The sequence below is a fragment of the Planococcus citri genome, chromosome 5 (genome assembly GCF_950023065.1).
Source record: "Planococcus citri chromosome 5, ihPlaCitr1.1, whole genome shotgun sequence".
NCBI classification, from domain to species: domain Eukaryota; kingdom Metazoa; phylum Arthropoda; class Insecta; order Hemiptera; family Pseudococcidae; genus Planococcus; species Planococcus citri.
This window is the reverse complement of record NC_088681.1, coordinates 19864364-19889329: the sequence shown is the minus strand read 5'-3', so window position 1 is coordinate 19889329 and position 24966 is coordinate 19864364. Positions and strand designations below refer to the sequence as shown.

General features: G+C 34.0%; 1 protein-coding gene and 1 long non-coding RNA gene across 3 annotated transcripts; both read right to left on the bottom strand.

The window, feature by feature from the left end:
• Positions 1-4947: 4947 nt before the first annotated feature.
• Positions 4948-7869, bottom strand: LOC135847088 (uncharacterized). 2 transcript variants are annotated; one of them, XR_010559083.1, is made up of 4 exons: positions 6487-7869; positions 5361-5694; positions 5125-5198; positions 4948-5042 (listed from the first exon to the last, which is right to left on the bottom strand). It is a non-coding gene; the product is annotated as an uncharacterized LOC135847088 (long non-coding RNA). The 2 variants fall into 2 exon arrangements; XR_010559082.1 differs by having other exon boundaries at positions 5361-7869.
• A 7121-nt stretch (positions 7870-14990) lies between these two features.
• LOC135847226 (uncharacterized) lies at positions 14991-24319 on the bottom strand. The gene is made up of 4 exons (XM_065366675.1): positions 23868-24319; positions 17682-17843; positions 17309-17580; positions 14991-15868 (listed from the first exon to the last, which is right to left on the bottom strand). Exons 1-4 carry the CDS (start codon positions 23894-23896, stop codon positions 15750-15752), a joined length of 582 nt encoding a protein of 193 aa, XP_065222747.1. The 5' UTR covers positions 23897-24319; the 3' UTR covers positions 14991-15749.
• Positions 24320-24966: the final 647 nt, after the last annotated feature.

The window sequence follows — 24966 nt, the reverse complement described above, 5'->3', positions numbered from 1 at the left end:
CTGACAATTAAAATTATTAGAGTGAAAATTCTGAAAAATCGAATCAAATCTTGATCAGGTTAAAATTTTCCTTTAGGAAAAGTTGATTTACTCAAAAATCACACATTTTGCCTCAAACGTTTATAAATTTTCAAATTGTACCCCGACTAAGGTATTAATTTAAAAATCCATCTCAAGTTTGGGCTAATGTCTAGAATTTTTTTTTTCACAAAACAAACTAAAAGTTTGAAAAATTCTACTCGAGTTTACAACCCAAAAAACGCTATAAAATACTCAAAGTAGAAATCTTTTTGGAACTTTCTTCGTAAATTAAAAATGATAAAATTGAAAACTTCAGCGCAGATCGGAAACCAAATGTCAAAATCTTGAATACCCATCAAAACATTCATAAAAATTGGAAAACTAATAATCAACTGAAAAATGATTAGATTCAGGCTAAGCGGAAAAAATTGAATTTTTTTTAGTAATCAACAAATTTGTCCCATACAACCAGCAAAAAATTAAACCATCACACATTTTGAATTTTTTTTTAAAAAAATATTTCAGTATTACCGATGATTTAAGATTCAGATTATTTCGAAATTTGGAAAATGAGATCAAAAATTGAAAATTCACACTTTTTTCAAAACCTCAACGAAATAATCTCAGCTACCAAAAAACCAAAACTCGAAAGTGAATTAAGTATAGAATAAAAAGTTCGAAAAAACTTTAGAAGAATAATAATAAAAATTCCTAATTTTTCGCCTACCTAATTCTACACATTTCGAGAAAATGATTTTTTTTTTACCTTAAAAGAAAAATAGAAAAATATAAAAAAAAAAAAATACTTAAGATAAAAATGAATCAACAAAAACGTTGAAAAACTAAAAAATAAAAAAGCTTTGGCAATTAAATGACTAGAAAAAATAATAAAAAGCTGAAAATTATATTTTCAGAAAAAAGTAAAATATTTTTGGTAACTAAATAATAATCAAAAAACAATCAAAAATTAAAACTGAGTGTTTCGATGAAAAATAAAAAATCTTTGGTTTCGTAAAAATTAAAACTAATAAAAATTGAAAAAATTTATCAAAATAAATCACAACCCAATAAAAACCAAAACAATAAAATGATTTAACAAATCGTAAAATATTTCATCTTTGGCTAATTTTTCGAAACAAAATGTAAATGAATACCCTTTACTGCCCAATAATCCAAAAAATCACTAACCTTGACCGATTTTGAATCGTTTTAAAAGTTCCAAATACTCCTAAAAGGAATAATCAAGACCCAGTAAGCGGTATTTGAATCGAATAAACTATAAGTTTTACACAACTTTTAGTTGAAAAATGAATTCATTTTTGAAAAAGATGAAAAAATAATTATTTTTTCAATAAATAACTAATCATAAAAATTTGTTGAAAATTTTATTTTTTCAGACGGAAATGAAGATCTTATTGTGCGACGAGTGTACGGAACCGTTGGCCGAGCCAGGGGAGCACGCTCCAAAGGACGAGAATGGGGTGAAGAAAGAGGATCCACCGTATGTAACGGTTTGTAAACATGCGTATCATTGGGGATGTATCCACTATCTTTTCAAAACGACTACAACCCCCTCTCGCATCATTTGCCGACATCCTATGTGCAATCGAAGTCTGACTAACTTTGACTTTGTTCAGTTAGAATGTCCAACAAGGACACAAGTGGTAAACCAACCCCCAAACAACGAGCACATCAGGCAGATGAGATCGACGATAGGTCAGCTCCAAAAAGAAATGGAAGTTCTAAAAGAACTAATCAAAAACTTACAATCGAAAAATGAGAAACAGGCAGCCGAACTGAAAGAAAAAATCGATGCGAACGCCGTGCTTTCGAGCTCATTGACCGATTTAGAGCGCCGATTCAATCTTCTAATGGAGCAAAAATTGAATCAGTACATTCAAGCTGGACCATCGACCCCCTCCTCTTCGATTACATCAGGATCGTACTCGAAAATTCCAGCTTTAATGGAATTAGGTACTTCGTACGTGGGACCACCAGAGTACGATCTCACCGGCGAACCCCAGCGTCAGATCCGATTCGACGCCCCGGGTGTCGAACCAATGGACACAATGAATCCTAACATTCCAATACCTCAAAAAATTGAGTATTCGACTCCCCTAAATCAGTTGTACCCGACGCAAGAGTATTATAGAGATCGCAGTTCATCCCTACCTTCAGCGAACCGAGGAAGACGAGGAATCAACGAGCGAAGAGTATTCAGAATGCCGCGAGGTACTACGAAGCGAGGCCCGCCTCCGAGAGCGCTATCTCCGCGCGAAAATGAGCCCGAAGTACCTGAAGAAAAGAAAAACCCATCCGCCGAACAGCCCCGGTACCACAAAAAATACCTGTCGCGTTTTGGCAGATCTTCCAACGAACTCGAGCCCTATTATCCAATGAACGCGTACCCGTTTTACTTCACCGCCGCGGGCAGACAGGACAAAGCTAAAAATATTCACATGGTACTTTTTATGAACCAAGCGATGATGATCGGGGACGGACATATCCATGCGATGGTACATTGCATGGTTGATGAAGAAAAATATGGCCAATATCTCGATAATACCATCTATCGGCGAGACCTCTTAGCGTCTGATCTCTTTCGATTACTCGATTCAATGATAATATTACCGAAAAAATTATTTATCTCGATCGGTAATTTTGATGTGGTCTGCAATACATCTTACGATGACTTCACCGATGAAATGACGAAGATCGCGAATCTCCTTAAAGAGAAAAAAGTAACGGAGCTGATTTTAGCACCATTAGTGCACACGCCCCAACTTAACAACATCGCTTTTGACCACATCAAATTGGCACTGGAAACAGACTGGGGATTGTTAGCAGGTGCGAAGACGACGCGAGTAGATGAATTTTTCGAACAACTGGATAAAATCCCACCGCCCAGAGATGAATTTGGTCCATACCACAACATCAAACGCTACGAAGAAATTTTGGACAAATTGGCCGAAAAATTCATCCCCCTTCCAATTTCTCTGCAAGAAAAAATCAAGAAAGGGAAAGTACTTCAGCCACCGAGTAAAGATCGACGACGCATTGAAATGCTCCGAAAGGGCCTAATTTCAAAAGACACCGAATCGAAGCCGACCATGTCAGTCCCACCAACCATCAAACAGGAAGAAATGGAAACTGACGATAAACCCTACACTCCGGATCAGTTGGCCGAATTAAAACGGATCGAAATAAGAAAGAAATTAATCGAACAGAAAACAGCTGAAAATGCCCAACTAGGCAAATCTGATGAGCACCCTGTAGGAGCTTCGACCAGCTCAGAATTGGCACCCGAAGATGCGCAAAATACGACACCGCAAATGCCAATTTTGACCCCTCGTACCGACTTAAATCCGGCCACGCTGAACATGCCATCGACCTCCGCTCAGGCTATTAACCTGCCAGAAGTGACGCTCACCGCTATTAACGGTCAACAGGTGATACCACCCCTCACCTTTGGGATGAACTGGCAAACATTATTTGACCAGCATGCGCAGAGTTGGACCCAGGAAATGGAGCACCAAACCAGCGCGACGACAAACGAGTCTGAACAGGCTCCAAAAACACCGAACGTGTCGCTCACTGAAGAGCCCATCGTCATCTCTAGTGACGAGGAGAAAAAAGAGGGCTAATGGCTCATATTTTAACGCTCTATTGACTCAAGGTAAATTGCACAGAGTTTTTTGAATTTTTTAAATCGCGTAAAAAATACCCAAATATTTGAACTACTTTTTCAAAAAACTCGAATTTTGGAAGAAATACCATCCAAAAATTACCTAGGTACAAATACGATTAAAAAACAAAAAAAATTCGAACTAAAGTACCAAAATTATAAAAAAAAAAAAAAAAAAAAAAAAAAACCCCAAAACATGTCGATATGAGCAAAAATGACCCTCTCAAAAAATGTAAAAATCAATCACGTTATTTTTCCTTCAATTTTGTTATTTCTTAATTTCAAATCAGCTTCGAAAGCTTCTATTTATTTATTTATTTTTTTTTCTGAGCTAAATTTCTCTGAAATAGAAAGGAAAAAGTCAAAACTTATAATTTTTCGTTTTTTAGATTTTCTGAAGTTTTGAATAATTTTATTTATTGTATAAAAAGTGATTGATTACAAAAGATTACCCCCTAAATTTTTTTTTAGAAAAATCAGACTGATTTTTTAATGGAAAATGGTTTGAATTAAATTAAATAAAAACTCGAAATATTAGCGAATTTTCTACCTCTTGACTCAGTTTAAAAAGCACAATTTTGGCTTTAAAAGTGCTCAGGTAGTCTTCAAAAAATAAAAAAATAAAATCGTCGTAAAAAAGACCACCCAGCTGGAAGATAACATCCACCTTCCCACAACCGGTACCGTTACGCTCACGACCTTCACCAGTAACCTAGTAACCGCCAAAACCACCTAAAAAACTGTGTCAACCTAAATTCCATTTTCCATTCATCGATCCGACCATTAAAACGACCCGTAGAGCAGAAAAAATGAACATCCAAAAATGCAAATAAAGTTAAGATGTAATTTATTGAATATTTATTGATAATTTTTTTTTTCATTACAAAAAACTCTACGCATTAATTTATCTATACATTTGTATAATTAGGTTATAAAATAGCACAAAATATTTTTTTTATTTTTTTTTTTTTTTACAAACATACAAAATTTGTACTCTAAAACTACGATACAATAATACATGTATGTAAAATTTTTTTTTACAAACTTAAAATAAATTCAATTTATTTTTTGAATGTTTACAATTATTTTTTTTTATTTTTTACAAACTTATATTAACGTAAAATACGTTTACAGAATCAAAAAATTCAAATTCAAAAAATTTTTTTTTTTCTCCAAAAATTTACAAAAATTTTAATTTTATTTTTTTTTAAAATTCTTTTTTTTAATTTTTTTTAATTTTTTAACAAAGATATCACATTCAGGGCACAGAAGGCCATGTTGACTCAGACCGTAGACGGTTAACATTCCTTTCAAAAATCTAGCTATCTTTGTCTTCCTGTGGAACAAAAATGGCATAAGTTTACTCAAATTTTATTTTTAATTTCTATCTAAAATTATTTTCTAAAAGAAAATACAACCTGGAAAAGAAGTCCATGAGCCAAGAAAAAGGATCTGTGCATTATTAGTTAAGGAAATCTTCTTTGCCTTCTTACTGGAACAAAAAGAATTAGGCCAGAACTTTCTAATTTTAAAATTAAAATTAAAATTATCATTTTAATTATCATTTTTCCTACTTATTTTTTTTTATAACTAATTTAAACTACATAATCGTAAAAATGCTATAAAAATAAGCCAAATTTTTAGATTTACTCACCTTATTGTAAATACGAAAAATATCCCAACAGACTGGTTCAACTTTGGCTCAATCCTATTTTAAGTTTCACCCATCTTTCTCTGAACTGGTCCTAAACAAAAACAACATTTTTTATTTTTAATTTATTTCATAACTTTAAAATTTTTTTAGAAATAAAAAATGTACAGATATTTTAAATCGATCATGTGTTTAAATTAGACTGATTAATCCTAAGAAACAAAAATGCTCTTAAATTTTACATTATTTAATAAAAATGTAAATATGTTTTTGTACTTATCTTTAGTTTTTGATAAACAAAGTAATTCTCTTGCCATCGTCGTTGACCAAAATACACCTGTAAAGAAGAAGAAAAAACTTGAAATTAATTATGAGAAATAAGACTGACTAGAAATTAATTTATTCTTAATTAACTATAAAACAACGTTAAACAAATAAAAAAGAAGAAAAACAACGTTGCTTAGAATTAAGTTTGTTTAGGTACATTCCTATTTATTTTTATAATTTTTCTTAAAAATTTATTTTCCTTTTAAACTTTTTTAAATTTTTTCAAAATTTTTTTTTTAATTTGTTTTATGTTTCATCGAATAGTGGTGGTAAGTAGTTTCGCTTTCAACCGAACTCCGTGTACAACAGAAAGGTAGCGCAATTTTTTTCCAAAAACTTAGCACTCTATCATAAAAATAAAATTCCAAAATTTGAATTTTTTTTTGAAAAAATGAACATTTTTTCTGATAAAAAAACAATTCATTTTTCCTCAACTTTTTTTTTCATTTTTCAAACTTCCCTAAAAAACAATTTTTCTTGCATTTTGAAGAAATGACAACTTTTCTAATAGAAAAATAAGTCACTTTCTTCAAAGTTTTTTCAAATTTTTTAATTTTTTTTCTTTTTTCTTATCAATGATTAATTTTTTAACTTTCAAAATGCTCAAATATCACATCAAACTTTGATAAAATTTTTTCCTTTAGAATTTTTTTTTAAATTTTTTGAACTTTTTCTTTTTTCAATTTTTTTTTAAACTATAAAAACTCTACTCAAATTATTCAATGAATGACTTTCCAATAGAAAACCATCCATTTTTCAAAATTTTTAGTAAAAACAATAGCTATACTCAAGCCAACCTTACCAGCAATTTTTTCTTCAAAAATTCTTGGTCAGACTATCCAAAGACAACAAAGCCAAACAACCACGAACTTCTTGAGCTTTTTTCATCTTCTCCTGAAATCATAAAATTGAGGAAGGGTACCTTTTAGATTAACCCTCCCCCTCAAAGATTAAATCGTACTTAAATACTTACCATTTCGGCCATGACCCTGCTGTGGAGTGACCAGATCAAAGGTAGCTTCTGGATTGATTTATTGATATCTTGACTTCGGTCAAATATTGATGGTCAATTGTAGTTACTCTTTATCAGTAAGAGTCAACTCACCAGCACACTCAAAATCCACCTCACTTTTGGAATTATAATAAAAACCAAAGAGTTTCAAAATTTATTTTGGGATTACTATTCCCCGCATCACTCAAGCAAAGTACGGGGGGCAATAGGGTCACATCCAGTGAAGCACAATGTCACCTTTTTTCAAAATTTCCGTGCTTTCCTCTACATTTCCTCAGGGGATACTTTAGAAGTAAACCCACGTTAGGGGCAAATGTAAGGGGACAATATGCCTTCACTGGCTAGACAGGGATATTCATCGTATCTCTCTCAGTGGGTTTATAAATCTTTCATCTAAAGGAAGTACTGGAGAATCCAATCAATAGTTCGATTCTACAGTACTTTACGTAGATGAAAGCATATACTCGATGCACTTAGGTAAGGTGTTAAGTACGTGGGAACCACCCAAGAGGTGTTTTCACATCGTTCCATTAAGGGCAGATGTGAAAAGCTCACAAGTTCGTAAAGCTCAATTCCTTCTCGACTCGAGGCTAGAAGCCAAGTTGAGATGGAATTGATCTTCACTTGTCGATTCGCGCTTCGTCTGGTAGGTCTGACCGCGGAAAAGTAATAAGGCCACTCACTCCTACGTAAGAGTTGTGCTTGAGTCCCAAGTCCTCTGCCTTAACGTTCGTGTTTAAGGGAGAGTATTCGCGTTTAAACTTAAGTCCTAAATTCGCTACCCAACGCGGGCAATTTGATAGTTACACGTAGGTGGGTAAAAGCGATCCTACTTACGCCACTATTTGGTGGAATATATATTGGTTATACGCGTAGAGTTTTATATGTTTTAGACTTAAGTTTCGTGTTGTAATTTTATTCCAAAATTATAATACACTTTTCGTGTTTATCGTGTGTTCTTATTTCGCGTGCGGTTCGAATTAATACAAGGTAAACTCGACTAAATCTGTTTAAATTTATACATATTGGTGTTGTAAAAGCTGAGCTAGCAGCGGGTAAGTACTATTTTAAAAGGTGATATATTACATCTCTTAGGGAGTTAGATTCATCCTGACCTACTAGGGAAATATTCTTATCCTCCTATCATTGGCAACGCCTCTATATATCTATTTAACATGGGCAATTAATATTAGTTTTGGGACTTATTTTGACCATTTTTACTGATCAAGTACGTACTTTTTAAAAAAAAGCATAAATCGCCAAAAACAGTCAATTTTGAATTTTCAAAAATTCGCTAAAAATCGAAAAATGAACTTGGCCAGCTGAAAATTTGGTTTAGGGGGTTTTAGACTATGCTCTTTCTAAAAATCGCGGTCCCGTTCAAATCGGAGTGTGACACTTCAAGAGGTTCCCTTGCAAGACTTTTATGAAATTTTCCCGAAATGCATCGACGAAGTAGTGCTAAAAACGCACTGAAATGATTAAAAAATACTCGAGAAAACATTTAAATTTTAAATTACTCCCCAAAACTTCTGAAATTTCAATGCAGTTTTTTCAAAATGCGCGGGAAAGTGTTTAAAACTGATTCACATGATCTACAAATCTAAAAAAAAAAGCGATAAAATAAAAATCCTTAAAAATCACACACGGCTCGTAGGTACTTAATTTTTTTCCAAAAAAAGTAAATTTAGTAGCTAAAAAAGCTAAAAAAAAAATAACGAAGATATGACAAAACATTTTTATGTAGAAAAAAATCACAACATGTAGGTTGTATGTTCATTTGCTATGTATTCTGTGTACGTTAGAGTCAGTTGGATTACCCAATCTTCTGCCTATTCAAGCTGGCTAGGTATTAGATAGATCTCCCCGCTAAAGGGATATTTATTGACAAAATTAATAGGTAAGGAGATCATTCGACACAAACTCTCTTACAGTAATCCCTCTCTCTTTAACAATAACAAAATACATCTACGTCAGAAAGAGGTCAAAATAAGACAACTGAATAAATTTAAACTTTTTTTGATGTCTGAAATTGAAAATTGAATTTTTTCGAATTTTGATTTTTTGTGAGGAGTTCATTTCATCGAGTGAAAGGGGTTTTTCAACTTTTTCAACAGATACGTAAAAATAGGGGTCAAATGGGTCAACTTCACCAATCAAAACTTTTTTCATGTTTTAAATCAAAAAATCGCATTTTTTTCGCAAATTTTCAATTTTTTTGAATTGACTTTATGACATAATGCCATCTCAATTTTTTAATATGTTGTTCAGCGTAAAAAGTTGTCCATAATATATTTTTTTCAGAATTTTTGTGAGTCGAAATGGTATGAAAACTTCGTTTTGAAACTTTTTGAGTTAATTTTTTGTACGAAAAAAAGTGGCAACACTGATTTTTATGATATCACCAAAAAGCCTTTCAAACCCCTATATAAATATGGGAAAATATTCCATTTTGGTAGGTATCGCGGTTATCGAGTAATCCACTGCTGAAATGGATGATATTTTAGGTTCACTGAAAACTTTCACCCCCCCCCCTCGGGTGGCTTCAAAAATGGGCTAGAGGGCTGCGATTTGCGCCATTGGTCATCCGTTCGGAAGGTCTTCCCACAGGAAAAATTTCAAAAAAATCGCCGAAACCCTCTACCACTTCTTGGTCTAATTGACGTGGATAATAAATGAAAAAAAAAATTCAAAAAATTTAAATTTATTAATAAATAATAAGTAACTTATTATATAAAATTTTAATTATCAGTAAATAGTTTAATTCAAAATAATAATTTTGGATAGGTACCTATTATAGATTAATTTACTGAAATTTTATTAATTTCTGATTAAGGATATGGTACATCTTTAGTAGGATAACAAACATTCCCACCTGTAAATTCACAAAGCTTCACAGTATTTGGAGCCTGGCCCTGGATAAATGCTTTGGGGTTCTGATCCTTTGGCCCGTATTGACAAACGAGTGTTAGGAGCTGTACTTCAGTAGTTGGGCTTGTGCTCACATACACTGGCCCACATAGCCTATCCTCTAAAAGAGCTGTGATTCCGGCGGGTGGTTTTGTTAATTTTTTGCACATGTCTCGGCTGCGTTCTGGAATTGCACAAGGATGCAGCCTAAGAAATGAAATTCAGAGCGGTTGATTAATTCTTTCACGCGAGAAAAAACGTTTTTTTGGAACACGCCGCGCCGTCGCGTCGAAGTATTTTTCTCTTCTGACATGTAGATATCGCATGATGTGGGAGAATTTTTTGAAATTGAACAATGATTAATCGTATGAGCATTCATACTAAGTAAATGCAAACTATGGTCCATATAAATTCCAACGAAACAAAATCAAAATGAGTTGGGAAATCCACCTCATTCCAATTTTCTTTCTGATGGTTTCAGGTGAAGTCTCTTGTTGAGAGAAAATATTCCCTACAAGTACAAATTTTTGACCTCTTACTCTTGCCCTTTCTTCATGTTTGATCAGTATGCTGTGTGACATTTTTTCGTTCCAAAATTTTTTTTTTAGGTACCTACTCATTGTCAGTAATGCGTCACAAGAATTTTGAAAATCCAAGGACATGGGCATTCAGTATTCTCACGGAGAATTACCCAATTTGGTTTTTATTTCGTTTCGGACAAAAATTCTGATGGCTTTTTACGAACAATAAGAGTAGAAAAATTTTCAAAAATTCTCACAAGGGAGGTATCCCAACTCGAGGCTATCGTTTTTAAAACAGAAAAACCGAAATCGAAAGAAATGCAATTATTTTTTGATGCTAAAGTGCATTTTTCGATTTTTGTTAAATTTTTTCAAATCAAATCTTTGGACTAAAAATGAGGGAAAATTAAACATTTTACCATTATTGACCTAGAGAGCTGAAGTACGAGGTGTGCCTTACTATTGCACCCCCTGTCGATCCTCCGGAACAACTTTTTTTTAAAGGGATAGTTCTAAGGAACATTTCTAGCCCTTGTACTCCAAAATAAAAAGTGGCCATACTTAAAAAATGGTGGCCATTTTGATGGACAGGTCAGCCGCGAAATCACAGATTTTGCATTCCAGCATGAGACTTGAACGAAATTTTTTAAACCGTGCAGAGGTAGATCGAAAGATCAGGCAAAAATTTATCACCTGTCAAATTTTCAAGTGATTTTTTCGATTTTTGGTGAATTTCTGAAAATCAAATTTAGGCCAAAAATGAGTGAAAAAATCAAAATCTTACCAAATTGACCTAGAAAGCTTAAATTTGGAATATACCCTATTTTCGACATACCAAATCGATTGGAAACTGTTTCAAACCGTTTTGAGCAGTTCTGGAGCCTCCAGCAGTTTTTTGAAACTCGAAATTCCTACAAAATTTCATCAAATTGAGTTGGAAAGCGGAAATTTACTCTTCAACTGGTGTGTTTTGAAGTCTCCAGCAACTTTTTGAAATTACTGGAGCCTCCAGTAGATTTTTGAAACCTGAGATTTCCACAAAATTTCATCAAAAGCATTTGGATAGTCAAAATACATTTTGTGAACTTATTTTAATAAATTATGAAGGCGACCGCAGGTGGCTTTCAAGTCATTCTGGAGCCTCCAGTAAATTTTTAAAACTGTAAATTTTCACAAAATTTCATGAAAATGTTGTTGGAAAGCCGAAATTTATTCTGTAAACTAATTTCAATACGCTATGAAGTCAACTGCAGGTAGATTTCAAGTTATTTTGGAGCATCTAGGGAATTTTTGGAAACTACTGGAGCCTCCAGGAGATTTTTGAAAATCGAAATTTCTACAAAACTTCAACAAATTGAGTTAAAAAGCCGACTACCTGCCCGTGGGTTCAATTCATTTTGGAGTCTCCGGCGACTTTTTGAAAATTCTGGGAGCTTCCAGTAACTTTTTGAAACTTGAAATTTCCCAAAATTTCATCAAACGGAGACGGAAAGCCGAAATTTACTCTGCACTCCAATTTTAACACCCTCTGAAGACGACTTCAGGTGGGTTAAAGTCATTTTGGAGCCTCCAGCGACTTTTTGAAAATTACTGTAGTTCCGAGTTATTACCAGATTTTTGAAACCTGAAATTCCCACAATATTTCATCAAATGAAGTTATGCATGATGATTTCAATGGTTTATGAAGCTCCCAGCTACTTTTTGGAAATTTCAATTTTCCAAAAAACGCCATGCAACATTTCAAAAAGTCGCTGGAGGCTCCAAAACGATTTGAAATCCACCAGCAGTCGACTTCGTAGCGTATTGAAATTAGTTTGCAGAATGAATTTCGACTTTCCAACTCCATTTGACGAAATTTTGGGAAATTTCAAGTTTCAAAAATCTACTAGAGGCTCCAGTAATTCTCAAAAGGTCGCTGGAGGCTCCACACCTATTTGAAATCCACCTGAAGTTGACTTCGTAGCGTATTGAAATTAGTTTGCAGAATGAATTTCGGCTTTCCAACTCCATTTGATAAAATTTTGATGGGAATTTCGAGTTTCAAAAATATTCTGGAGGCTACAGAACTGCTCAAAACGGTTTGAAACAGTTTCCAATCGATTTGGCATGTTGAAAATAGGGTATATCCCAGATTTAAGCTTTCTTGGTCAATTTGGTGAGATTTTGATTTTTCCCTCATTTTTGGCCTAAAGATTTTCAAAAATTCACCAAAAATCGAAAAAATCACTTTAGCACTTGAAAATTTGACAGGTGATAAATTTTTGCCTGATCTTTCGATCTACCTCTGAACGGTTTAAAAAATTTCGTTCAAGTCTCATGTTGGAATGCAAAATCTGCGATTTCGGTTGACCTGTCTATCAAAATGGCCGCCATTTTTTAAGTAGGGCCACATTTTTTTTGAGTACAAGGGCTAGAAATGTTCCTTAGGACTAACCCTTTAAGAAAAAAGGTTCCAGAACATGCTCAAAACAGCTCGAAACCGTGTCTAGTCGATTCAGGGGATCAAAAATAAATCACATATCAAATTTCAGCTTGCCAGGTCGATGTGGTGAGATTTTGATTTTTTCCCATTTTCAGTAGCCCAAATTTGGTTCTCAAAATAAATCACCAAAAATCGAAAAATGCACGAGATGGGATACCTCTTTTGTCAGAAAATCAACGAATCATCTTACCCTTTGAAAGTTTTCATTTGCTCTTCAGTAAAATCACACGAACCGAATGCACATAATGTAACAAAGAGTAATAATATCAAGTATAATGCGATAACTTTCGGTGTCATTTTGAACGTGTGCAAAAAAACAATCGAATTCCAGGTTTACAGAGATGAACGACTGATCACTGTCTATGGTTACTATCAACGAGAAAATATTTCACAATTTACAAAAACAGCTATTCAACAACCGCTTTTTATTCAATTTTTTGAGCATTTTATTACCTACCATGCGTGAAAGCTTTTCCCTCATTTTTTACCAGAAATTATTGTAGTTTCTGCTGATTTATTGTATTGGTTTACATAGCCTATAATGTCGAACTCGCGTGAGTTTTAAACGATACACTCGTATGAAATTCAAATTTTATGTATTTGGAATCAAACATTGCGATGACGAAGTTCGAATCAACAAGTTTTGATTTTCGGACTCTTCTTTTGTGGTGTATAAAATGCGATTGATCGTGAATCATTCGTACTTATTTGCTTTTGTTTCATTTCATGTGTCAGTATTATAGCATTTTCCCCCAAAAAAATCGCAAACTAATGCGTGTTGCGAATGGTGATGACCATGTGGTTTCACAACTGTTGAAATCGTAACTTAATGTGTAATGGTATTTGACATGTCAGTGCGATGAATTATTATTTGATCGCGCCGATGATAATTATTTCACGCTGGCAAAATGGCGAGTTACTCGATCGAAAGGGTCACGATAAAAAAAAATAAATGTGAGATTATTTCGAAGATACTGAAAATGTTCACAGAATCTTTTTTACAGGAAATTCAATTTCATACAAAAAAAAAGGCCAATGACCTTGAGAGACCGTATATGCAGACAGAGGGGTCAATGACCTTAAGAAGCCAGACAGATGCCAACGACAAAATTGCAAATTACTTTTAGATACATATATAAGAGCATTTTTTCATGCCTTAGAAAAATTGAAAAAAATTGATTTAAAAATGATGAAAAATGATTAAATGTAACGTGATTTTGATGATTTTTTTTTTTAAAATTCAGAATTACCTGGAGCGAGAACGAAAATCATTTTTGAGGAAATTCGCTTGAAAAATAGTAGTTTTCAACAATTTTAAAACACAATTGACAGCTTTTAAAATGCCCTGGGGTTCGCCCCTGCATTAAATATTCAAGTAAGTCGATTTCTTTGAGCAATAATTAAAAATCAGGGTAACAAAAGAACTTCTCATTTTCACCACCTGAAGCGCTGCATCATAAATTTAAAAATTTTCAACTTTTAAATAAATTTTGTGAACTTTAAGAAGCTTTTTATAATGTACGTACTGTCGTTGAAGGTGTTTTCCAACGCGAGAAATCCGTTTCCGGTGTTGGTTCTGCCAAAAAGCTCAAAGTTTCCTCGATAATGAAAGCTTTTTGCAAAAAAGTTGAACTTTCAAGTGTAAAAGTGTAATGTCGAATAAAATGAATGAGCTTTTCGCGATCAGCGACGCTCAATTAGTGATAATTGACCCCTCGTACACTCTATTAGATTTTAATTAAGGCAAAATGCTCAATTTCAAAAAGTTCGTATGTATTTGCCCCTTAAAGTGAAGATCTGCAACCCAAACGACAGGCCAAACAATTTTTCAAAATTAGCGTTGTTACCTTAATTGAAAGGTAATTAGGCGTACGAGGGGTCGATTATTACTAATTACACATCGCTGATTACGAATAAGAAACTTATTTTTTTCCATATCGCATATGTACCTTTGAAAGTTCAATTTTTTTAATAAAAAACTTCATCAAGTAAAAAACTCAACACTTTATGGCAAAATCTGCATCGAGAACACATTCTCTGTGTCCAAAAATTCCACCTTCGATAGTTCGTATGTCTCTAAGAGCTCCCTAAATCTCATAAAAAAAGTTTCAAAGTCAGATGATTTTTTTTTAGCAAATTAAGTCGGCGTGAGTGACGAGTGCTCGATGCGAGGAATTCGATAGCGATGTTCATTTTAACGATAGATCAACCTATTCGATGCTTTAACAGCTATTACTCATCTAAACCTTAGTTTTATAATTATATTCGTTGCATCGTTGATCATTTATTGGTAAGGTACCTATAGAACAATTATTTCCGTTGACGAAGTAGGTACTTAATCGAATTTGAATATTTTTTAATTTAAAAAAAAAAAAACAATGTTTTCACGATAGATTATTTATTCATCAAAAATAATTTAACAAAATAATATGAAGAGTGATATTCCAAAACTCGCTTTGTCCATTTTTACAACTTTTCAGGAGAGAGGAAAAACAGTTTCCCTTTAAACGGGTAAATTGGTTTTTTAGGCGAGTTTAGCACTTTATTTGGGTGGATTTATGATGTAGGAGTGTAGGTATACATTTCATCCACTAAATACTGCTGAAAAAAATTTCAATAGAAATGGACAAAGCACGTTTTGGAACATTATTTTTTTTTTAATTTTCAGTGAATTGGCTATTTAGGTGAGTTTAACACCTCATTTTGGTAGGTTGATGATGTAGGAATGTGAGTTAATACTTCATCTACCAGGTACCACTGAAAACCCAACTTTGATAAAAATGGACAAAGCGAGTTTTGGAATATCACTCTTCATATGTAGTATAAAAATATGGTAGAAAACCTACATTATAATATGTTATATCAATTTATAAAAAAAAATAAAAATAAAAACAAATTCTTATTAGATTAAGTACAGGTAATTTAAATTGAAGAAAATGGGTATGCAATAAATTTAAAAAAATGATACATGTTTTTGCATTTTTTTTTCTTGAATACGAATTTTTTGTATAAAAATTTTGCGAAAAATCGATAAGGAACTTGAGTAATAAACCAAAGTGTAATAATAATTAGACTGGTACATTTCTCCATTGTTTCGACGATACATGTTACTGTAGTCTCATTACGATACGTTGATTTCGCTACATTCTTGAGTTCCTTCTGGTTCCAGCGCATTTGCGTCGATTCACACAAGCCTTGGGTCTTTTCAGTTTACGCTTCCGTTGCAACTTTTTACTAGCTTCGACGGGTTCGCAAAGATCTAAAAATAGAAAAAACAATACATAAAATTTAAGCTTAACGAAATTCCCACAATATTTTAACAAATAAGAATGGAAAGCCGAAATTCACTCTACACTGTTATTTCAACATCACGCTATTACGTCTACTGAAGGCAGCTTACAGTAGTTTTGGAGCCTCCACTGCCTCCAGCAATTTTTTGGAAATTTCTGGAGCCTCCAGCATTTTTTTTGAAACTTGAAATTTTCACAAAATGTCACCAAAATGAGGTCGGAAAGCGAAAATTTATTCTGTACTTTAATTTCAACACGCTTTTACATTGACTTAAGGCCGGTCTCAAGTCGATTTGGAGCCTCCAGGAGGTTTTTGAAACGCGAAGTTTTCAAAAAAATTTACCAAATGTGGTTGGGAAGTCGAAATCTACTTTGCATTCCAATTTCAACACGCTGTTGCGTCGACTGAAGGCAGTTTTCAGTAGTTGTGGAGCCTCCAGCGACTTTTTGGAAATTCCTGGAGCCTCCAGCATTTTTTTGAAACTTGAAATTTTCACAAAATGTCACCAAAATGAGGTCGGAAAGAAAAAATTCTGTACTTTAATTTCAACACGCTTTTACATTGACTTAAGGCCGATCTCAAGTCATTTTGGAGCCCCCAGCAGACTTTGAAACGTGAAATTTCCAAAAAAATTTACCGAATGTGGTTGGGAAGTCGAAATTTACTCTGCATTCTAATATCAATACGCTATTACGTCGACTGAATGTGGTTACTAGTAGTTTTTGGAGGCTCCAGTGACTTTTTGGAAATTGCTGGAGCCTCCAGACGATTTTTGAAATTTGAAATCTTGAAAAATATTTAACCAAATGAAGTTAGATAGCCGAATTTCGACTTTTCAACTTCATTTGGTAAAATTTTGTGGAAATTTCAAATTTCAAAAATCTCCTGGAGGCTCCAAAACTGCTAGCTACGGTTCAAAACCGTTTCCAATTGATTTAGCAGGTTGAAAATAGGGTATATTCCAAACTTTGTCTCTCTAGGTCAATTTGATAAAGTTTTGATTTTTTTCTCATTTTTGAGTCAAATTTGATTTTTAAAAATTCTTTAAAAACCGAAATATGCACCTAAGGACTTCAAAGTTTGACTAAAGATATCTTTTTGCATGCTCTTCCCATCTAGCTTCGTCAAGCTCAGGTTCATTAATTTTTAAACGAGTCCCAAGCTAGAAAGCAAAATCTGCAATTTCGATTAACCATGTCAATCAAAATGATCATCGTTTTGTCAGTAATGCAAATTTTTCTTAATGACAAGTTTGCTTTAGAATGTTCCTTAGGATGTCCACTTTAGAAAAGAAATGTGTCAGAGTTGATCGATTGGTTGGGGTGGGGGGTGGGGGTTGGGGGTGTAATTACTCCAAGTTTGTCATACATCAAACTAAATACGATGAGCACTTCAAGTTTTAACTCACCGGTGTCACTGGTGGCTGAATTGTAGTTCGAAGATGTTGCGTCGTCTTCCAATACCATAGGATCGCATGCCTCTAAATGCATCTGAACAATCCGAAAGTATTCCGTGGAATCGGTGGAATCGGTGGAATCGGTGGAATTGATTATTTTTTGAAGATTTTGAAGATAATCCTGGTCCAGGATAAATTCACAGCACGCATTCAGACTTTTACAGCTACGAATTGTTTCGTTCAATGGCGATCTTATTAATAACCCATGCTGTTCTAAATACCATCTGAAATTCATACAAATTTATCAAATTAAAATCAAATTGATTATAATATGTAGTATAAGTACACTCACGTAGGTATATTAGAATGATAATGACCGACTTACTTCTTGCAAACGTCCGCGGAGTAGTTTATTCCCAGCAAATATAAATAATCCCTTTTAAAATCCTTGAATGCGGATTTCAACTCGGTAATATCGTTCACGGCCGTTCGTAAGTATGCTGTTACCATCTCGTAAATCTCATAATTTGAACGTTGAAGCTGGGAACTGATAACAAAATGTACAATTTATTAATAACTTAAAATAATAAGGATTTCAATGGCTATAGAATTAAGATAAGGGATAGGTATGTCCTATGTATAGGGCGGATTCCCCCCCCCCCCCATTCAGCAAAAACCATTATTTTGAGTTGAAAGTCATTCAGAAAAAAATTGCAACACTGGGGATGCTCCATGGGCCCTCAAACAGTGAGCATTTTCAACAAAATCTTTGGTTTTTCGCTACTGTCATTAATCAACCTGTTTTGGGAAAAATCATCTAGTCCCAAATAAAAGTATTTGAGATTCTGGGTCAATCTATGTTATTGCTGTCAAAACCCAAGACCATTTATAGGGTTCTACTGAGCGATTGAAAATTTGCAAATTGTTTATTTTTGAATAAATTCGTGTTTTGGACATTTTTTCTTCGCGATATTCTGATGGCTCCTTGCTGGGACCCTTTTACCCAGAGACAGCTTTTAGAAAAATATGGAAAGCTCAACTTAATTGAGCCAACTGTCAGTGACTTTTCAAATGAGCCATCTTTCATCATAAGTACCTACCAACAAATCTCATTATTTATGCAGCAATACATTTTTCTCTGTGTGTTTCCAAAACTTTTCAAAATTAATTTTTCTATTCTTGAAAATTTTCGAAAACAACATAATCAGGTACCTAGGTATGAATGTGAAAAGTTGATTTTCATGAGTTCAACATTTTCAAATTTTAACAATAGTTTCAGGAAATTATACTCGTATTTTCAAAAATAGGAAGAAAGGCCCGAGCGAAACAAGGGCAAAAGATTTTGAAAATTAATAATTCTTCAGAAGTAAAACAACATTATTTTTAATGCGAGAAGAAAAATGATCTAGCCCAAGCCAAGCGATGAAACGAGGGTGAAAGCTGTGAAAAATTGATGATTTGGATTTGGAAGGCAAAGCATTATGTATTCTTGATTCAAAAAGTTTTCAGGAAATTAGAACATTTTCAAACAATATAGGATTGGGAAAAAGCACTCAAAAATTCACAATTCTTCATTTTTTCAGGACGAAATTTCATGTTTTCAAAAAGAACGAGTTTTGGCAAAAATTAGAAATTGTTTACGCAATTTTTTCACGAAGAATAGGTCTTCTTTAGGTAGGTACCTATTTTAGCGAAAGTTGGGACTTTCTGGCAGTTTTGACTGCAATGAAGAGACCTTTTGGGAAATTTCAAATAAAACATCATTATTTTTACTTTTTCTACTTTCTACTCGCCAACTTTCATTTTTGAGATATTTGTGACTGAAGAAGAAAATTGAACTTTTGAACTTCAAGCGCAAATTTCTTGATAGCTAACCCAAGCTCTCTCTAAAAAAAAAACTGTGCTCTACGAAAATAGTATTTTTTTGTGGGGCACTTAGTTGACCCAAAAAATCCATTTTAATTTTATACTCTCAAAAATGGTGGAAAATGGGGAAAAAATTTTAATCGAAAAATTATTTTTTTGGAACATTTCTACAAATTGGAATTATTTTATTTTTTTCAAGATCAGTGTGGAAAATCTAATCAGAATCGTTTACGAAAATTCAATATATTTTTCATCAGGTCGAGGGGCCCTCATAAGGATCAATTGCACCCCCCCTCCCCGATGATCCTCCGGGACAACTTTTTTCTTAAAGGGAGAGTCCTAAGGAAAAATTTATCATCTGACAAAATTTCAACTGCTTAAGCGCCTTTTTCGATTTTTGGTGAATTTTTGAAAATCAAAATTTAGGCCAAAAATGAGGGGAAAAATCAAAATCTTACCAAATTGACCTAGAAAGCTGGAATTTGGAATATACGCTATTTTAGACTTGCCAAATCGATTGGAAACTGTTTCAGACCGTTTAGAGTAGTTCTGGAGCCTCCAGCAGATTTTTGAAACTCGAATTTCCCACAAAATTTCATCAAATGGAGTTGAAAAGACAAAATTCATTCTGCAAACTAGTTTCAATACCCTACGAAGTCGACTGCAGGTGGATTTCAAGTCGTTTTGGAGTCTCCAGCGATTTCCTGAAAATTACTAGAGCCTCCAGTAGATTTCTGAAACTTGAAATTTTCACAAAATTTCATCATGAAGAATGAAAAGTGGAAATTTACTCTGTACTCCAATTTCAGCCCTCTCTGAAGACGACTTTAGGTTGGTTCAAGTCATTTTGGAGCCTCCAGCTACCTTTTGAAAATTTCTGGCGTCTCCAGCAGATTTTTGACACTCATTGAGTTGGAAAGCTGAAATTCACTCTGCACATGTATGTGCTAGAGTTAATTCGGACAGATTTTGTGACATGATTTTAAAAACTGAAGTGTCCAAAAAGGCGCAGGAGGCTCCAAAATGGATTGAAACTGCATGCAATTCACTTCAGAATAATGCAAAAAATAGGATGTCAACTGAATCTCATCCTTCTACCTCAAGTGGAGGCGAAAGGGTGAATGTTTCAAATTTTCAAATAAGCATGAAATCGATGCACAAAAATAATATGTTTCGAACTGGAATAGGGAACCCTGTCTTAGGAAATGGGCAGGTGTTAAAATTGGAATGCATGATAAATTTCGGGTTTCCAACTCCATTTTGACGAAATTTTGTGGAAATTTCTATTGTAAAAATTTGCTGGAGACTCCAGAAATTTTCAAAAAGTTGCTGGAGGCTCCAAAATGACTTGAACCCGCCTGAAGTCGTCTTCAGAAAGTCCTAAAATTGGAGTGCAGAGTAAATTTCTACTTTCCAACTCCATTTGATGAAATTTTGTGAAAATTTCAAGTTTTAGAAATCTACTGGAGGCTCCAGTAATTTTCAAAAAGTTGCTGGAGGCTCGAAAACGACTTGAAATCCACCTGTAGTCGACTTCGTAGCGTATTGAAATTAGTTTGCAGAATGAATTTCGGCTTTCCAACTTCATTTTGATGACATTTTGTGGTAATTTCGAGTTTCAAAAATCTTCTGGAGGCTCCAGAACTGCTCCAAACGGTCTGAAACAGTTTCCAATCGATTTGGCAGATCGAAAATTGGGTATATTCCAAATTTAAGCTTTCTAGGTCAATTTGGTAAGATTTTGGTTTTTTCTCTCATTTTTGGCCTAAATTTGATTTTCAAAAATTCACCAAAAATCGAAAAAGGCACTTATAGTCCGGCATATGATAATAGGAGTAATTGCACCCCCCCCCCCCCCCCGCCGATCCTCCGGGACAACATTTTTCTTAAAGGGGACATCCTAAGGAACATTTTAATGCAAAGTTGCCAAAAAAAAAGTTGGCCTTACTTACAAAATGGCGGCCATTTTGATTGACAGGTCAGCCGAAATCGCAGATTTTGCGTTTTAACATAGGACTTGCACAAACTTTTTCAAACTTTACAAAGGTAGATCGAAAGATCATGCAAAAATTTATCACCTGTCCAAATTTCAAGTGCTAAAGTGCGTTTTTCGATTTTGGGTGAATTTTTGAAAATCGAATTTAGACCAAAAATGAGGGGAAAAAACAAAATTTTACCAAATTGACCAAGAAAGCTGAAATTTGGGATATACCCTATTTTCGACATGCCAAATCGATTGGAAACGGTTTCAATCCGTTTTGAGCAGTTCTGGAGACTCCAGCAGATTTTTGAAACTCGAAATTCCCACAAAATTCCATCAAATTGGAGTTGTAAAGCTAAAATTCATTCTAAAAACTAATTTCAATACGCTACGAAGTACTGCAGGTGAATTTCAAGTCGTTTTGGAGGCTCCAGCGACTTTTTGAAAATTCCTGAAACCTCCATCAGATTTTTGAATCTTCTAAATTTTCACAAAATTTCATCAAATAGAGATGGAAAGCTGACATTCACTCTACACTCCAATTTTAACACCCTCTGAAAACGACTTCTGGTGGATTTCAAGTCATTTTAGAGCCTTCAACGACTTTTTTGAAAATTGCTGGAGCCTCCAGTAGATTTTTGAAACTTGAAATTTCTCCAAAATGTTATCAAACCAAGATGGAGAGTCGAAATTCGTTCTGCACACTAATTTCAATACGCTACGAAGTTGACTGCTGGTGAATTTCAAGTCTTTTTGGAGCCTCCAGCAACTTTTTGAAAGGTTGTATGACTTTTTTTGGAAAATTGAAATTTCCTAAAAGTTGCTGGAAACTTCAAAACCATTTGAAACCACCATGTAGTCTGCGAAGTAAATTTCACCTTGCCAACTCCATTTGATAAATTAATGTTGGGGAAATTTCAAGTTTCAAAAATCTACTGGAGGCTCCAGTAATTTTCAAAAAAGTCGCTGGAGGCCCTAAAATGACTTGAACCCACCTGAAGTCGTCTTCAGAGGGTGTTAAAATTGGAGTGTGGAATAAATTTCAGCTTTCCATCTCCATTAAATTTGATGAAATTTTGTGAAAATTTAAAGTTCCAAAAATCTGCTAGAGGCTCCAGTAATTTTCAAAAAAAATCGCTGGAGGCCCTAAAATTACTTGAACCCACCTATAGTCGTCTTCTGAGGGTGTTAAAATTGGAGTGTAGAGTAAATTTAGAAAAATGTTGTCCCGGAGGATCGGCGGGGGGTGCAATTACTCCTATTGTCATATTATGCCGGACTATTAGGCAGTTAAAATTTTGTCAGATGATAAGTTTTTTCCTGCTCTTTCGATCTACTTTTGTAAGGTTTAAAAATTTGTATGCTAGTCCTATGTTGGAACGCAAAATCTGCGATTTCGGCTGACCAGTCAATCAAAATGGCCGCCATTTTGTAAGTAGGGCCAAGTTTTTTTTTTGAGGACAATGGCTAGAAATGTTCCTTAGGACTCCCCCTTTAAGAAAACAGTGGTCCCGGAGGATCGGCAGGGGGGTGCAATTGATCCTCATGTGCCCCCTCCCCCGAGTAACTATGTCCACGATCCTTGCTGCGAGTGCTACCATCCGGCTAAACCACATGAGAAAAAAACTGACGATTTTAGAAGAATGCAGGCACATAAGGTTACATATAAAAACACAGCAGTGCCAAGTGCTTAGGTAGTGGTCCGAGATGGTCTAGAAAGTAATATCCAGATGTGTACGAGGGATGAAGAGGGTGTGTATTGTTGAAAACGGGTTGCATTGTATGCACCATCCATTGTGTGATTTTGTAAACAGGCAGAAGAAACCGGAAACGTACCTAATTAGCTCGTGTTTTTTGGTCATTCGCGAGGAACGAGGAACACCAAAACAATAAACATAGAAATCGCATCTGCTGAATGCTGATAACAATGTAAAGAATATTGCCTTTTTACTCTCTCTTTCGCTCTTTCTATCTTTCTGTCTCTTATTCTTCCCGATTCATGCCTTTATTATGCTATCTTCTAATGAAAAAATCCTTGTTTAGAAATACATATGCTGATTTGCTGAATGATTGGTGTAGGTATACCTAAAGCGTCGAATATTTTTCTACTGGAACTGGGAAAATGAGTTTTCTACATCACCGAAAAATAAAAATTCGAAAATTCAATTTTCAATTCCAAACATCAAAAAAAGTTTAAAATTCATTCTGTTGACTTATTCTGACCCCTTTCTGACGTATTTCTAGAAAAAGTTGATAAAAATTACACTCATAGTAAAAAAATTAAAATTCGTTCATTTCTTGAATTTTTTCGAATTTTGAGTGATGAGTTCCTTTGAAATTGATGGAGATACGTAGGTATGCTTTTTTTAAAAAAAGAACAAAGTGAACTTTTTTCGAATATTTTTTAAACATTTCTTCGACTATCGCCTACACGGTTCAACATGAGCAAAAAACGATAAGGACATTTTTTATTGGAATTTTTTTTCTCTACAAGATTGTAATTTCACTTTTTCAATTACCTACAGTATCTCAATGATGAAAATTTAAATCTCGCTTCTTACACATATCTCTCACCCATGAGTGGTTTGGTAAAAGAAAAATGAAAAATTATACGAATTGTAAAGCTTAATATTTCGTCTCGTCAAGTCTCTAAGGTAACCCAGATTTGTAGAATTGAAATTTTATGCATCCAAAGCATGATAAATAAACGATTGCAAGTCTTACCCTTTGCTACAGCCGGCGATGAAATGCATTCCACTTACGTTAGATAAAATTCAAATCTATTTTTGGTCGAAAATTTTAGTCAAATTTCAAAATTCAAAATAATATTGCCATTTTTATCAGGCAATCGATACCGGGTGTCCAAGAATAAAGGAGGTTTGATATGTTTTGACAAGTCAAAATGGGGAAAAAATTTCCCCAAATCAAAATTGAAAAATTGAATAATAATTGAAAAAAACGCGCTTTTGAGTTATTGTTTTAATGACTCAAACGTCCGTTTTTCAAATGATTATTCAATTTTCTAATTTTCAAGCGGGGAATTTTCTTTCTTTTTTGATGACATCAAAACCCCTTAATCTTGAACACCGTGGGTAAAATAAAACCAAATTTTGATAAAATAAAAATGATCACACAAAAGTCACAAGCACCACACACTCGTTATAAAATCTACTAGAAGAATAAAACCGTCTCAAGTTTCCTCTATCGAAAGAAACTTGAATTAACCTATCGTTAAAGTGCTGTTCGGGCGCGTTCGGTAATTTACGGTACGGTTTTCAAAAACTGGTTGAATACTTGTACCTATAGCAACAGGAGCAAAAACTCACAATTTTTTCAAAAAATGTTCCCTTTTTGAGAACCATTTCTCCCCTCCAGGCCCCAGGGACATCTCCTGAGCTAAAAAAATTTCCAAGTAAATTTCAACTACTCAAAATTTAGGCCTTATAATGCTGAATTTGGTCAAAATCCACTTTTTTTAAAGCCATGCACTAGGTAGGTATAATGTATAGTGTTTATAATTATTTTACTTACTCCGTTAATTTCCTACATGATTGATTCATCATGGTTTCGCATTTTCTAATCTTCTTTTTGGTTTTAATCAGGCTCTTCTTAGTCTCACTATCCATGACGAACTTGACTGTGAATCTGAATAGAACACGAATCGAATTAAACAAACACCAAGTACCTATTGGACAATTTTTTTTTTACGAAAATATTTAGGGAAATTCCATACCAAGTTTGTGAACACGAATATGACCTCAGGTTTTTGATTGGACTCCATATATGGAAATCATTACCTATTTGTTGGAGTTTTACCTATTTG